This window comes from Muntiacus reevesi, chromosome 13 (genome assembly GCF_963930625.1).
Source record: "Muntiacus reevesi chromosome 13, mMunRee1.1, whole genome shotgun sequence".
NCBI classification, from domain to species: Eukaryota; Metazoa; Chordata; class Mammalia; order Artiodactyla; family Cervidae; genus Muntiacus; species Muntiacus reevesi.
In genome coordinates this window covers 12,326,060-12,341,267 of record NC_089261.1, presented here as the reverse complement: position 1 = coordinate 12,341,267, position 15,208 = coordinate 12,326,060, and the positions used below count along the sequence as shown (strand labels likewise).

At 48.7% G+C, this 15,208-nt stretch overlaps 1 protein-coding gene across 3 annotated transcripts in view; it reads right to left on the bottom strand.

Moving 5' to 3' along the window:
* IQCD (IQ motif containing D) overlaps positions 1–15,208 on the bottom strand; it is a 43,237-nt gene that overhangs the window by 655 nt on the left and 27,374 nt on the right. For all 3 annotated transcript variants that reach the window (XM_065903965.1, XM_065903966.1, XM_065903967.1), the window contains 3 exons: positions 7,955–8,769; positions 5,038–5,271; positions 1,342–1,413 (listed from right to left, as the gene is read on the bottom strand). In XM_065903965.1, the coding sequence (XP_065760037.1) occupies positions 1,342–1,413; positions 5,038–5,271; positions 7,955–8,683 (1,035 nt within the window). In that variant the 5' untranslated portion in view covers positions 8,684–8,769. The remainder of the gene's footprint in view (positions 1–1,341; positions 1,414–5,037; positions 5,272–7,954; positions 8,770–15,208) is intronic.

Below are 15,208 nucleotides of genomic sequence, written 5' to 3'. Positions count from 1 at the left end.
GGAAAACACCCAGCTTGTGAGCTGGGCCCACTGGGCTTCTAATCTCAGCTTGGCCGCGTCTTGGGCTTCACCTTGTTCCAAGCCTTCCCTATTTCATCATCTGAAATGTGGGGACTATTCCAAACCCAGGAGCAGGGGTGGGAACTATTTCCCTGATTAAATGTTGGGCTGTATGCAACATCCTAGATGGCGGCGCCAGGCACACAGTGGGGATGTTTAAAAAAATGCCAGCCGCTGCCATCCACACGGTCCGTGTCACAAAGATACCCAGAGAGGACCTTCCTCAGGTGACCGAACCCCACAGTTCTTCCCCACCTCTAACTAACCACAGCCTCTCCTGCTGTAATTCACACCTATCTCCCTCCCTCCCTCCTTCCCACCAAGCATCTATTAGAAGCAAAGTACTTCCAGAGGAGGCAGAGCTAAGTGGACACTGTCTTTGCCATCATTAATCCACCACCCTCACTGGGAACAGAGAAATGAGCACAGCCTCCAGTCTCCCCCTTCCTAGAGCACTGGGGATCAGACAGACCCCGAGTTGCCCTTCTCTTGACAGCACGCCTGACGTTGGACCACTCAGAAGCTGAGGTCCTCTTCAGTATTCACCAGGCCTTACTGGCCCCAAAGTTGGGGCTCTGGGCCACTGATGTTAGCACAGAGCTGAGTGGAGGCCTCAGGACACCCCTGTTTTATAGACTGCTGTTCCCTGAGCACCTGCTCCAGGCCAGATCTTGTGTTGTACGAGCTTCACTGAATCCCCACCATGGTCCCAGCCCGGGTGTTACTGCTTATGTTGATCACATGCAGAATCCAAGGTCAAGTCCCTTGCTTAAGGTCACACATAAGTGACATAAGTGCCACTAGAGTGGAACCTCCAGATGACAGTGAGGACCTTCTTCACCACTGGAGGCTGGCACCCGGCCCATCTCAAGCACGTGGTAGAAAGTTCCTGGGCAACTGAGTGAAGTGGTGGAGGTGAACTCGTACTTGAATCCAGCACAAATGAGTCCTGGCTGGCAGGGCTGCTGGAGGGAGCGGAACAGGAGGGGGCAGGGAGCCTGGGATGTTGACCCTAGATGGAGCCGAGATCTTTGGATCTGGTGCCAAACGCCACTTGGTGGCTGGCGGCTTCCGTTTCCTTCCTTTGCCACTGCTCCCCTCACTGCCCCAGGCTAGACAAACCCTTGCGCCTAAGGAAGGGACAGGGAAGTCACTCTCGGGAGGCCCAGAACTAGGTGTAGACCATGGACCATCCGAGGGCTTCTCTTCCCCTGCCCTCTCACCCCGATTCCTAGAGGATCTTGGGAAACACACTTGAGACAGAATTAGGCAGACAAATACCTGCTTTTCACTCATCTCCGAATCATATTTCTGGATCCAGTTCTCAATTTCTGTTTCCACTTTATATTTTTTCTGAAAAAAAAAAAAAATTCACTTAGTCATTGTTTGATGGACTGAAAGTAACAATGAGCGGCACCGAGTCTGCTCTGCGTCAGCAGGCACTGTGTCATGCCTCGCCTACTCGCCTACTCGAATCCACACCACAAGGTAGGTTCTCCATTTCACAGATGAGGGCATGGAAGATCAGGAGTACTGACTCACTGGACCCAAGATCACGGAGCTGATGGGTGGTTAGAGCTTGGATTTGAGCCAGCTGTCTGGCTCCAGAACATTCTAGGCAGATGGAGCAGCTGGTGCAAAGGCCCTGAGGTGGGAACAATCTTGTGATGTTTAAAGAATAGGCACCTGAGCCTATGTGGCTGGGATGGCATGGCCGCGGGGGAGCATGGTCCCGGTGAGTTCAGAGTGAGAAGCTATGTCACAGAGGGAGGGTCTGCAGCTGAAGGAGTTTGGTTTCTAGTGTAAGGGGGAGGGGATACTCGCTGTTGCATGGATTTAGATACAGCAGAGGAATGTGCTCTAATTTTGTCTTTAAAAGATCAGTTCCTGTACATACAATGGAATGTTTAGTTCAGTTCAGTCACTCAGTTGTGTCCAACTCTTTGCAACACCATGGACTGCAGCATGTCAAGCCTCCTCGTCCATCCCCAACTCAAACTCAAACTCATTGCCAACATCCGCTGGATCATTGAAAAAGCAAGAGAGTTTCAGAAAAACATCTATTTCTGCTTTATTGACTATGCCAAAGCCTTTGACTGTGTGGATCACAACAAACTGTGGATAATTTCAAAAGAGATGGGAGTTTACTCAAACTCATCTCCATTGAGTCGGTGATGCCATCTAACCATTTTGTCCTCTGTCATCCCCTTCTCCCACCTTCAATCTTTCCCAGCATCAGGTTCTTTTCCAGTGAGTCAGTTCTTCACATCAGGTGCCCAGAGTATTGGAGTTTCAGCTTCAATATCAGTCCTTCCAGTGAACAATCAGAACTGATCTCCTTTAGGATAGACTGGTTGAATCTCCTTGCAGTCCAAGGGACTCTCAAGAGTCTTCTCCAACACCACAGTTCAAAAGCATCAATTCTTCAGCACTCAGCTTTCTTTATAGTCCAACTCTCACATCCATACATGACTACTGGAAAAACCATAGCCTTGACTAGACGGACATTTGTTGGCAAAGTAATGTCTCTGCTTTTTAACATGCTGTCTAGGTTGGTCATAACTTTACTGCCAAGGAGTAAGCGTCTTTTAATTTCATGGCTGCAATCACCATCTGCAGTGATTTTGGAGCCCCAAAAAATAAAGTCTGACACTGCTTCCACTGTCTCCCCTTCTATTTGCCATGAAGTGATGGGACCAGATGCCATGACCTTAGTTTTCTGAAGTTGAGCTTTAAGCCAGCTTTTTACTCTCCTCTTTCACTTTCATCAAGAGGCTCTTTAGTTCTTCACTTTGTGCCATAAGGGTGGTGTCATCTGCATATCTGAGGTCATTGATATTTCTCCCGGCAATCTTGATTCCAGCTTGTGCTTCTTCCAGCCCAGCGTTTCTCATGATGTACTCTGCATATAAATTAAACATGCAGGGTAACAACATACAGCCTTGATGTACTCCTTTCCCTATTTGGAACCAGTCTGTTGTTCCGTATCCAGTTCTAACTGTGGCTTTCTGACCTGCATACAGATTTCTCAAGAGGCAGGTCAGGTGGTCTGGTATTCCCATCTCTTTCAGAATTTTCCACAGTTTGTTGTGATTCACACAGTCAAAGGCTTTGGCATAGTCAATGAAGCAGAAATAGATGTTTTTCTGGGACTCTTTTGCTTTTTTGATGATCCAGCGGATGTTGGCAATTTGATCTCTGGTTCTTCTGCCTTTTCTAAAACCAGCTTGAACATCTGGAAGTTCACAGTTCACATACTGTTGAAGCCTGGCTTGGAGAATTTTGAGCATTACTTTGCTAGCATGTGAGATGAGTGCAATTGTGCGGTAGTGATTGGATTGGAATGAAAACTGACCTTTTCCAGTCCTGTGACCACGCTGAGTTTTCCAAATTTGCTGGCATATTGAGTGCAGCACTTTCACAGCATCATCTTTTAGGATTTGAAATAGCTCAACTGGAATTCCATCACCTCCACTAGTTTTGTTCATAGTGATGCTTCCTAAGGCCCACTTGACTTCACATTCCAGGATGTCTGGCTCTAGGTGAGTGATCACACCATCATGATCATCTGGGTTGTGAAGATCTTTTTTGTACAGTTCTTCTATGTATTCTTGCCACCTCTTCTTATATCTTCTGCTTCTGTTAGTTCCATACCATTTCTGTCCATATTGAGCCCATCTTTGCATGAAATGTTCCCTTGGTATCTCTAATTTTCTTGAAGAGATCTCTAGTCTTTCCCATTCTATTGTTTTCCTCTATTTCTTTGCACTGATCATTGAGGAAGGCTTTCTTAGCTCTCCTTGTATTCTTTGGAATTCTGCAATGTTATTCTGCCATAAAAAGGAGTGAAGTGTTGGCAGATGCTATGGGGGCGGGCCTTGAAAAGGAGATGCTAGAAAGAATACATATTTTATGATTCCACTTACATGACGAGTCCAGAATAGGCAAATCCATGGAGACAGAAAGTAGATTAGTTGTTTCCAGGGGTTGGGGGAAGGGGAGTGAGTGAGAAACTGCTTAATGAGTACAAGGTTTGTTTGGAGGCGATGAAAGTGTTTTGGAACTGGAGAGAGGTTGTGGTTGTACAACGCTGTGAATACTAAGTGCCACTGAATAAAATGGTTATATTTTTTTGTTACGTGAATTTCACCTCAGTTTTAAAAAATCGGCTCCTTAGTTCTTACGGGCTTCCCTGGTAGCTCAGATGGTAAAGAATCTGCCTGTAACTTAGGAGACCCGGGTTGGAACCCTGGGTTGGGAAGATTCCCTGGAGAATAAAACGGAGAGTATTCTCCAGTATTCTTGCCTGGAGAAGCCCATGGACAGAGGAGCCTGGCGGGCTACAGTCCCTGGGGTTGCAAAGAGTCAGACACGACTGAGTGACTAAACACACAGTCCTTCCAGTGCAACAGCTCTTAGCTTGCGCACCACGCACAGGCTGGCTTCAGGGCGCCTGTGACCCCAGCATTGCCCACGCCCGTGCGCAGATGCCTGTTCATGGGGGAGAGGCCCAGGGCTTCCAGCAGATTCCCGAAAGAGTTGTAATAAGGAAAGGGAGTCCACAGCAAACTGGGTGCCTGCGGGGCCTGGGTCCTGGCTGAGATGAGGGAGAAGGCGGATGAAGAAAGGATACTTATTGAGCACCTAGTTCTCGTAATAACTCATTACGGCCTATTCAGTCACGATCGTCTTCAAGATGTGGAAACTAAGGCTTGGAGGGAGCTGAGGGATTTGCCAGAGGTTTCCGTGTGCCTTCATTTCCTTTGCAGGATGGGGGGGCGGGGTGGGTGTCATCCTCTTTGCAGATCTCAGAGGAGCGTGGGAGCTTGCTCAAGGTCACAGAACTGGCATGTAGTGGGACCCCATGTCTCTGCCCCCAGTCCCCTCGCGGCTCCTCTGCTGGGCACCTGCTCCTCGCTCTGCCCCCTCCTGCCCTGGTGGCCCCACTGCCCCCACCGTCCCGCTTCCCCAGGGCACCTTCCTCAGCGCCTGCTCCGCCTCCCGGTTCTCCATGACCAGGTTGTGGAACTGCGACTGCAGCACCAGGATCTCCTGCTGGATCTTGGCCACCCTGGCCTGCGAGGCCCGGAAGTCCGCCTTCTGCTGCTTCTCCGCCTCCTGCTTGGTGCGCTGGAGGCTGTTCTCCGAGAACTTGAGCACCTGGTGCAGGTGGTTTTTCAGCTCTTGGATCACAAAGTTCTCCTTCTCCACCTGGGCCGGAAAGAGCAGAGACTCTCAAGGGTGCCCCCCGCGGCCATGGGTCACCGTGGCAGGGGAGGCTGGCGTGCCTGCAGCTCTCAGAGGTGGGTGGGCATTATTATGTCTCCCAATCCTACCCCCGGCCCTGGATGAAGATGGGGCCGCCTGCCTAGAGACGGGAAAATGGAGGGGATGAGTCTGTCTGGGGTTGCGCACCTTAACTGGAATTTGAAGCCGGGTCTGGATGAGTCTGTCTGGGGTTGCGCAGCTTAACTGGAATTTGAAGCCGGGTCTGTCCCATCTGGAGCCCATGTCTGTGGCCACCACCCTCTATTTCCTGGCATGAGCCAAGGGCTCAGCGTGCCTGAGACAGCTCCATGCTCCTGCCTGAGGCACAATGGGAAGTACCCAGTTGGCAGAGATACCTGGTGTGATGAATGAAGGTGTGAGATAAACACCCTGCATAGGGAATGCCACCCGGCTCTCCCCTTGAGGGCCTAACTTGGCTCCTGCCCTCAGTGGGTCCTGAAACAGGAATTAGGGTTGGGGGTGGGGGAGTTGGGGCTGTTCCGTAAGTTCTCCAAAGGCTGATCACAAGCACTAGGGTTGCCCTCTGAACACGCCGGTGCTGTGGCTGGCTCAGGCCGGCAGCCTTGGGCTGGGGGGCGGCTGGCAGTGGGGTCGCGGTGGGTCTGAGCTCACTTCCTGGACTCAGGGAGTGGCAGGTGGGGTTGGGGAAGGGGTTTGAGGCAAGCCAATCCTGTGGGCAAGTCTTCAATCTTCAGGTGCTGGGTTTGAAGGCAGGCGGTACTATGAGGAGTCAGAGTTTCTCGTGTGGACCCCTGAAACCTGCCTTATTGGTGTCACCCCCTCATTTTACACTGAGAGCCAATGACCTGATGAAATCTGCCCACCTGGCAGAAGTGAAGTTTGCCCACCCAGAGCTGTCCAACTTGGCAGCCCCAAGTTGTTCTCCACCACCTGAATGAGATCAGCAAAGACACTTGGCAGGGCGGGGTCTTGTCCTTGTCTCTAAGTCACACCCCTCCAACCTCTGAGTGACCTCCTCTGACTGAACTCCTGGGAGCCTGTCATCTCTCCACTCACCAAATAATTAGCATGTCTGCTTTTCATGCCAGGTCTGCTGGGGACACAGCGGGGGACTGAGAGAGATGAGGTCCCTGTCCTCTTGTGGGAGACCCAGACCCCAATCAAATCATCACACAAGTAGTCATCAACAAGCCCTAGTGAATGCCGAACAGGACCAAGTCAGGAAACCAGTGCAGCAGGGAGGGAGAGTGGCCTTGGTCTCTCATCTATCACAGGGCGATGAAAAGGTGGCAGCTGTCCCCCAGGACCTGCTCTCCCTGGCAAGGCTGTAGAGCAAAATGTTTTGCTGGGAGCCTGGCCCCAGCTACAGACCACTTTCCCAGCATCTCTAGCACTGACTAAGAACTGTATGAATGCTGCTTCTAGTTGGTGGCCCAAAGAGCAGGTCAAAGTCCCCTTCTCTGCTTTCCTCTTTCCTGCTGGCTGGACCAATGACAACATACTGGGGGAAGATGAAACAGCTTCTTGGGTCCACGGTTTGAAGTCTCACGTGGGGGATGTCAGGGAAGCCAGCCAGAAGGAACTTGGGCCCCTGACAAGTTTACGAAGCAGAACTTCCATGTTAAACAGAAATCCATCTCCAGCTTGACTAAGTGACTATTATTTGGGGTCTCTTTGTTTTAGCAGCTAAACCTACACTTATACATCACCTCCAGGGACTTTGTAAGATGTTGGTGAGAAAACGTATGTAAAAAAATAACACATAGGACTTCCCTGGTGGTCCAGTGGTGAAGAATCGGCCTGCCAATGCAGGGGACATGTGTTTGATCCCTGGTGTGGGATCAAACATGCTGTGGGGCAGCTGAGCCCGAGTGCCACGGCTTCCCAGCCTATGCTCTGGAGTTTGTTCTTCACAAGAGAAGCCACCACAATGAGAAGCTGGCACACCACAAATAGAGAGGAGCCCTGGCTCGCCGCAATCAGACAAAGCCCGCAGGCAGCAACGAAGACCAAGCTCAGGCCACCAAAAATAAATAAAGAGATGAACAAAAATAATTTTTAAAATAAAATAACAGTAGGTGTACCCAGATGGTTATTAGGTTGGGAACATGTTATCTTTTCCCCTCTTAAAAATTCTTCTAGAGCTTCCATCCCTCCCAACTGCCCTCAGGACAAAGATCACATTCCTTGAATAGGCCTCAAAGGTGATCTGTCAGCAAAGTCTTAAATATTTATTATCCAGCCCTGGCCTGGAAGGTCCCTCTCTATTTCACCCGCCTGGTTTACACCCTCTCATTCTTCAAGTCATGGCTTCCATGTCTCTGAGTTCCAAGTTCAGGCCTCCTATAACACTCTCTTATAGCACCCTGTACTTAACCCTTCCTTGTACTTCTCAAGACTGTAATTAAATCAGCTCTTTAAGACCTGCCTTCCGGAAGCTCTCATGAACTCCATAAGGCTGGGACCATGTGGACTCATCATTTGTAAGACCTGCACCTGGTGAGTGCTCAAAACAATATTTGTGGAGCAAATGAATAAAAACAACTATTTAAACCGCGGAGGGAAGAAACCTCAATTGCCAAAAGACGTGGGGCCTCTCCCCCGGGGCTCCCGCTGTAATTTGACCAGTACCGTGTATTCATACCTCCGCATTCCTGTTCCTCACACAGGCAGCCAGTTCATTTTCCAGGGTGTCGATGATCTCTTGGTGCCTCCGATTCCGTCGGGTGATGTCCTGGATGAACTGGATCTTGTCTCTGGCTTCCATGGGACTGGTGAGTAACTTTTCAAATAGGAAACCTCGGAGTTCTACCAGGCTATCGATAAAACACTGGGCTTCCTCGCTCCTGCCCAGGGTCTGCGCTTGCAATAGGCTGGCGGCCTGGGGGTTACTGAGCAGGAGTCTCACGACGTTCTTGGTGGATTCTTTGATCTCCTGCATCAGCTGCGGGAGCTGGGATTTCTGCTCGTCCATGGCGAAGAGGCGCTCTCGGAACCATGCTTCGTCCTCGAACTCTTCCGCCTCCTGCAGTTTCCTTTCTTCCTCCTGCAGGTAACTGACTCGGTCCAGGAGGACCTGGCAGAGGTCTTCGTGTTCCCTCACTGCCTTGGTGACGTCCGGCCCCTGCATCCCCTCCGAAATCTTGGACTCGGAAGCCGCGTGGGACAGCAGGCTCACCAGCTCCACCTTGTGCATGGTCTCGTCCAGGACGGACATGATCCTCTTGGTCTCAATGGTGGTGAGTTTGGTCTTGGCGGGGGTCAGGGCTTTAGGTGGGGTGGTGGATTTTTTGGTTGTCTGGGCTATCAGCCTTATTTTGTTGATGTCAGGACCTTGGTAGAGGGGGGCCACGGCGCGGACGTCCAGAGCCATTTTATGAGCTTCGCCTCTACACGCCCTGAGAGATTGAGACTTGGGTAGGCTCCTCGGGCCTCTTGCTTTGATTATGTCTGGCCACCCTGAAAAAGCAAGGAGAAGGCAGTCAGCAGGGTCACACTGACATCGGGATGGCTGGCGTGGCCACAGCAGCTGTAAACTATTGACGCGGAGAGATCGCCTTAGATGTTTTGCATCTTTGACCCAGAACCTCTCACGGAAAGTAGTTTTTAGCTCCGTGACAGTGTCAGGGCCCCAAGGGTAAGGGGACCAAATGAGGAGGTGGGTCTCAGGCACGTGTGTCAGGCAGGGGCCAAGCAGGAATACAGACACCATTCTAAGTGTTTAAACACACCCTGGCTTACCAGGTGGCTCAGTGGTAAAGGATTCGCCTACCAAAGCAGGAGACGTGGGTCAGATACCTGGGTCAGGAAGATCCCCTGGAGAAGGGCATGGCAGCCCACTCCAGTATTCTTGCCTGGAGAATCCCATGGACAGAAGAGCCTGGCGGGCTACAGTCCGTGGGGTTGGAAAGAGTCAGATATGACTGAGCACACACACCCGTGACATGGGTGATGGAAGAGCTGAGTGGCCAACCAGGGGAAGAGGAAGCCACCCAGCAATTGTCAATGGCCAAAAGCCACAGAGGAGGAGGAGGAGGGGCGGGTCTGGGGATCTGGGTCCCCGGGAGGAAGCTGGAGCCACAGCCATTTCCTGCCCAGGAGTCACTGTAGCCCCAGTGGAGCTGTGGCCTCTGCTGGAAATGCAACCCAAAGCAGAGAGAAGAGGTGGAAATCTGGTTCCTCCCTTCGTCAAGTCCTCCAATCTAACACCAGCACCTCCTCTTGACTAAATCCAGGGGGAAACCAGCTGACCAGGGAGCCTGGGCAATGCAGCCAGCAGGGGTGGACAGCCAGAGACAGAGCAGAAGAGAGCATATAATCGTGCTGAGAGCAAACAGCACTAGGCCAAGCACAGTGTATCTGCACTGGCTTTTAAGAATGTATTTTAGAAATCGGGGTGGGGATGATCGATGACTTCAAAGCACAACTTAGAAAACTGTTTTGCTACAGAAACAGACTCATAGACATAGAAAACAAACTTCCGTTTATCACAGGGGAAGGAGGTGGGTGTGGGGATAAATTAGGAGTATGGAATTTATAGATCCACACCACTGTATGTAAAATAGTTAAACAAAAAGGATTTACTGTACAGCACAGGGAACTATATTCAATATCTTGTAATAACTTATAATGGAAAAAAAATCTTAAAAGTTGTATGTGTATATATGTATGTGTATGTATATATATGAAACTGGACCACTGTCCCATAGGTCTGAAACTGACAAATATATTGTAGGTCAAGTATATGTCAATCTTTAAAATTATATTAAAAAAAAAAATACTGTTTCAGGGACTTCCCTGGTGGTCCAGTGGTTAAAAATCCGCACTCCAATGCAGGGGACTCAGGTTTAATCCCTGGTCAGGGAATTAAGATCCCACATGCCAAGGGGGCAACTCAGCCCACGCCACAGCTAGAGAGAAGCCAGAGTGCCATGATGAAGACCCTGTGTGTCACAACCAAGACCTCATACAGCCAAATGAATAAATACTTTTTTAAAAAAAGAAAAACTGTTTTGCTAGGTGCAACAGAGTATACTGAAGTGGCTCCTGGATCACAAGAAGGACATTAGTAGGAAAACTGATGATAGGCAAATAAAGTTGATAGTTTAGTTCCTAGCATTGTATCAATTTTAATTTCTTAGTTTTGACAAACCATGGTTATGTAAGATATTAACATCTGGGGGAGCTGAACGAAGGTTACAGGGGAATTCTCTGTATTATCTTTGCTACTTTTCTGTAAATCTATAATTACTACAAAATTAAAAGCTTAAAAGACTTTCAGGAAAAAAAAAATACCTGTGGTAGCAGTCAGAAATCAGTCATTGGTGGTGCCTATATGGCTGGATGGCTAAGAGTACTAAGCTTTGCAGCAACCCCACGTGAGTTTCATATCCTGGCTGTGGGACCCTGGGCTGGCTATTTAATCCCACTAAGCCTGGGCTTCCTCAGTCATTAGACAGGTATCATCACAGGGGAAGTTTCTGGCACAGATCCTGGACATTGTGAGTGCTCAATAAATAACAAGTATTATTTTCTGGGGGAAAACGAAATCCTAAGCTCAAGACTTCAGTGGTTTCCCAGTCTGCATCTCCCACCACCCTGCCCCTCCCTGGAGATCCAGATGGCCGGGATCGGCTGGACCTCCCAACATACCGTGTCGAAGATAGACCCCACCACGTCTCCACTCCTCACCTTGTCTATCCAGTACCCCTTGTCTGGATGGTCAGCAATTCTGCCACCCATATTGCTCAAGCCAGAAACCCAAGTGTCACCCGAACTCTGCCTCCTCTCCCACATCCAACGTACCACCCAGTTATCTGTGTTCACCCTTGAGAGCTCCCAGCCTGTGTCCTTCTCAGCAGCCTCTCTGCCACTGAGCAGGGGCCTTGATGTTGCTTGTTTGATGATTAAAGTGTTCTTTAAGTGGTCTGCTTACATCTGCTGCTGCCCCCAACAAGAAAGATCGTCCAAGGGGTCACCCATTTGGGTATTTATTGAGCCCCCAGGGATATTAAAAAAGATGTAAGGTATTTCCTGTCCTCCCAGAATTTATTACCTAGTTCAGGGTATGGAACAGACACATGTGAAAGTTCAGTAACTATGGAAGGCGGGATGAAGTTGTGTTGTCAGTTGCCTAGCACCTAATATGGCTGCCTTTCTTCCTGTTCTTTGGCCCTTGAGGTGTTTCTTGTTTCTTGGACTCCCTCAGCTTCTCTCTGCTTACTCTTTGCTTTGCTGAACAGGAGGTATCTGTTCAATCCTCTCTCTCTCTGGTTTTTCTTTTTTTTTGGCTTCATGCCGTGCAGCATGTGGGATCCGACCCGATTTTGAACACGTGTCCCCTGCACTTGGAGCTCGGAGTCTTAACCACTGGACTGAAAGGGGGGTGCTCCATCTTGCATCTCTTTGATTCCCACCCGCTTTCTGCTCCTCAAACAATCTTGTGAGTTGCTTCAAGCTTTTCCTGAAAATAACATTTTAGGGATATCCATGGAGCTTCCTCAGCCTCTCTAGGGATGAAGGATATCTGCACCCCCTCCCTCCAGCCACACAGGATGGATGTGAACAAAGTGTTTCATGAAGGCATGTCTCCCCATCACCCCCCAAAGCTCTCAAGCATAAATCAGAATGGTCGAATTCTTTAGAGTGCAGCATGGAATGCAGTGTTGAAGAAAATGTTCCCAATTTGCTTTCAGCCAAATTACCTCTTTTGCTTTAAAGGGCAAACTTGTTTTCTTTGATTATGATGATGCCCATCAGTTCCTGACAGCTCATTTGGGTGAACAAGAAAAAGTCAGTGGAACTGGGACTGGGGGAAACACATCTGACTTCTGATGACAAAAATCACTGGAGAATTTCTTTTCCTTGAATTCTAATGTGATCACTTCATGTCCTTTTTAATGCCACCAACCTTAATATTTAAATCGCTTCCAACACCAGCCTCTCCTTTTAAGATTCCTGCCCCAAGAGTAAAGCACTTCTGTTAATGGAGGGGGGACTTTAATCGGATCATCCCTTTATTTGTCATTAATTCTGCTGCTGAATTTTATAAATGGAAATATATCTTTATCATGCAAATTATACCTCGTTTTCATTCAAATGGGCTTGTGGGATGTTGTATTACTTTCCCTCTCGGAACAGTTTGGAGTTTAAAAAAAAAAAAGGTTTGGGTATGTTTCCCCCTGGGGAGAAAAAGGAGAAGAAAATCCAACACCTACAAGTACCCTCAAATCCAGCCCTAGTCTATGGAGAAGTCAAAGGATGTGAAAAAACAAACTTGAGAGAGACAGACAGAGTGTCTGTGCATGTCTGGGTGTGGGTGGGTATGAGGGGCATCTCATTTTAAGGAATGCCATTTATATACTAACTAACTCTTAGGAACTCCTTGGCAGTCCAGTGTTCAGGACTCAGTGCTCTCATAGCCAGGGGCCTGGGTTTGATAAGTGGTCAGGGAACTAAGATCCCACAGGCCGAGTGCAAAAAAAAAAAAAAAAAAAAACAGCAGGTGAGGGAGACAGACTAAATCATTTCAGGGTAAGCTCTGAATCACCTCTCGGCTTTTCTATTTTGGAGTCAAACGCTCACATGCTTTGGAAACTTTTGTGGGTGCTGCTGTTATTCAGTTGTCAAGTCATGTCCGACTGTTCAAGACCCCCATGGGCTGCAATATGCCTGGCTTCCCTGGCCCTCACCATCTCCCGGAGGTTGCCAGAGTTCATGTCCACTGAATCAGTGAAGCCATCCAACTAGCTCATCCTCTGCTGTCCTCTTCTTCTTCTGCCTTCAATCTTACTCAGCATCAGGGTCTTTTCCAATGAGTCAACTCTTCACATCAGGTGGTCAAAGTACTGGAGCTTCAGCTTCAGCATCAGTCTTTTCAATGAATATTCAGAGTTGATTTCCTTTAGGATTGACTGGTTTGATCTCCGTGTCGTTCAAGGGACTCTCAAGAGTCTTCTCCAGCACCACAGTTCGAAAACATCAATTCTTTGATGCTCTGCCTTCTTTACTGTCTAGCTCTCACATCCATACATGACTGCTGGAAAAACCATAGCCTTGACTATACAGACTTCTGTTGGCAAAGTAACATCTTTGCTTTTTAACACACTGTCTAGATTTGTCAAAGCTTTCCTGCCAAGAAGCAATGGTCTTCTAATTTCATGGCTGGAGTACAATCTGCAGTGATTTTAGAGCCCAAGAAGAGGAAATCTGTCACTGCTTCCACCTTTTCCCCTTCTATCTGCCATGAAGTGATGGGACCAGATGCCATGATCTTAGTTTTTTTAATGTTGAGTTTTAAGCTGGCTTTTTCACTCCTCCTTCACCCTCATCAAGAGGCACTTTAGTTCCTCTTCACTTTCTTTTTTAAGTTTTTAAAAATTAATTTATTTTTTAATTGAAGGATAATTGCTTTACAGAATTTTGTTGTTTTCTGCCAGATATCAACACTTTCTGCCATTAGAGTGGTATCATCTGCATATCTGAGGTTATTGATATTTCTCCTGGCAATCTTGATTCTAGCTTGTGATTCATCCAGCCTGACATTTCCCATGATGTGCTCTGCATATAAGTGAAATAAACAGGGTGACAACAGCCTTGTGGTACTCTCTTCTCAATTCTGAACCAGTCAGTTTTTCCATAGAGGGTTCTGACTGTTGCTTCTTGACCCGCATACAGGTTTCTCAAGAGACAGGTATTATCAGCAAATTACAAAGACACAGCATGTAACTGATGATGACACGGGGAGCACAGGGCAGCCTGATGCTGTAGTGATGGGTAACAAGAGATACCTTCACGCCAGCTGGTTCCAACTCTGTGGCACCCAAATCCCTCTCGCTGGAATGTCAGCTTTGTGATTTCTATCAGATCTCTAGACCAGGCTGTGCTATTATCAACTCAGTTATTTTCTTTAAGTACACTTTCATTCTTAAGTACTTCTCATTAAAAAGGAAACTTTTATATCTCTGCTGTAACTGGAAAATCTGTTTCAACTCATTAAACAGAAGATAACAATGTCTACCTCCTGATGTTACTTCATTCCAGCTAGATACTGGGACCCAGGCAAGATGAGTCTGAGACCAGATCGCTGTCCTTAAAAAGCAAGATTAGCAAGCAGTTGTTGTTGTTTAGTCACTCAGTTGTGGTCAACTCTTTCGCAAGAGAAGGTCCCGCGATGGCCATTTTTGAAGGATTACTCAGTCCTCTCGTCCTTTTTGAGAACCCGTGTTCCCTGGATGGCTTCCGGCTTGCAGAAGATTCCTGGGCTGGAAGTGGAGCCGTGAACACTGGCAGTACTAACAGACTGAATCTCATCAGTGGAGATGGCTCTGTGACCGCAGGCTCCAGTGTTACCCTGGGCCTTGGAGACAGAGGACTCTGATTAGTGTCTGAGGTTGGGACGGAATGCGCTCCGCGGGACAGACTTCCAAGCTGCTGGTTAGGTTTATAATGAATAACTCTCTACTGGCTACTGGCCACGGCTATAGCCCTGGGCAAATTCACTTAATTTTCTGGGCCCTTATCTCTGAATCTGAACGGGAAAACATGAGCCCACTGCATGGTGATTAAGTTTGGGGGTTCCCATGTCAGACAAATTTGAAGTTCGGTCCTAGGGGATCACCACTTCCTTGCTTCCTTGCTTCCTTGCTTTAGGTAAGTCTATTAATAGAAGCGCGCCGGCTGCGCCGGACCGCGCACAAGCGTGGCCATGAGGTTACCTCTCGCCCAGGGTCAGGGGTAGCAACCGAGAGCGTCAGGCTGCGACAGCTCAGGAGCGCGGCCGAGAGGAGCTTCCCCACGCCCGAGGGCAGGGGCTGCAGCCGAGAGGAGCAACCCCAGTTCCAAGGAGCGGCTGCTGCGGGCCGCAATAGGTCTGAGAGGAACTACTCCACGTTCAAGG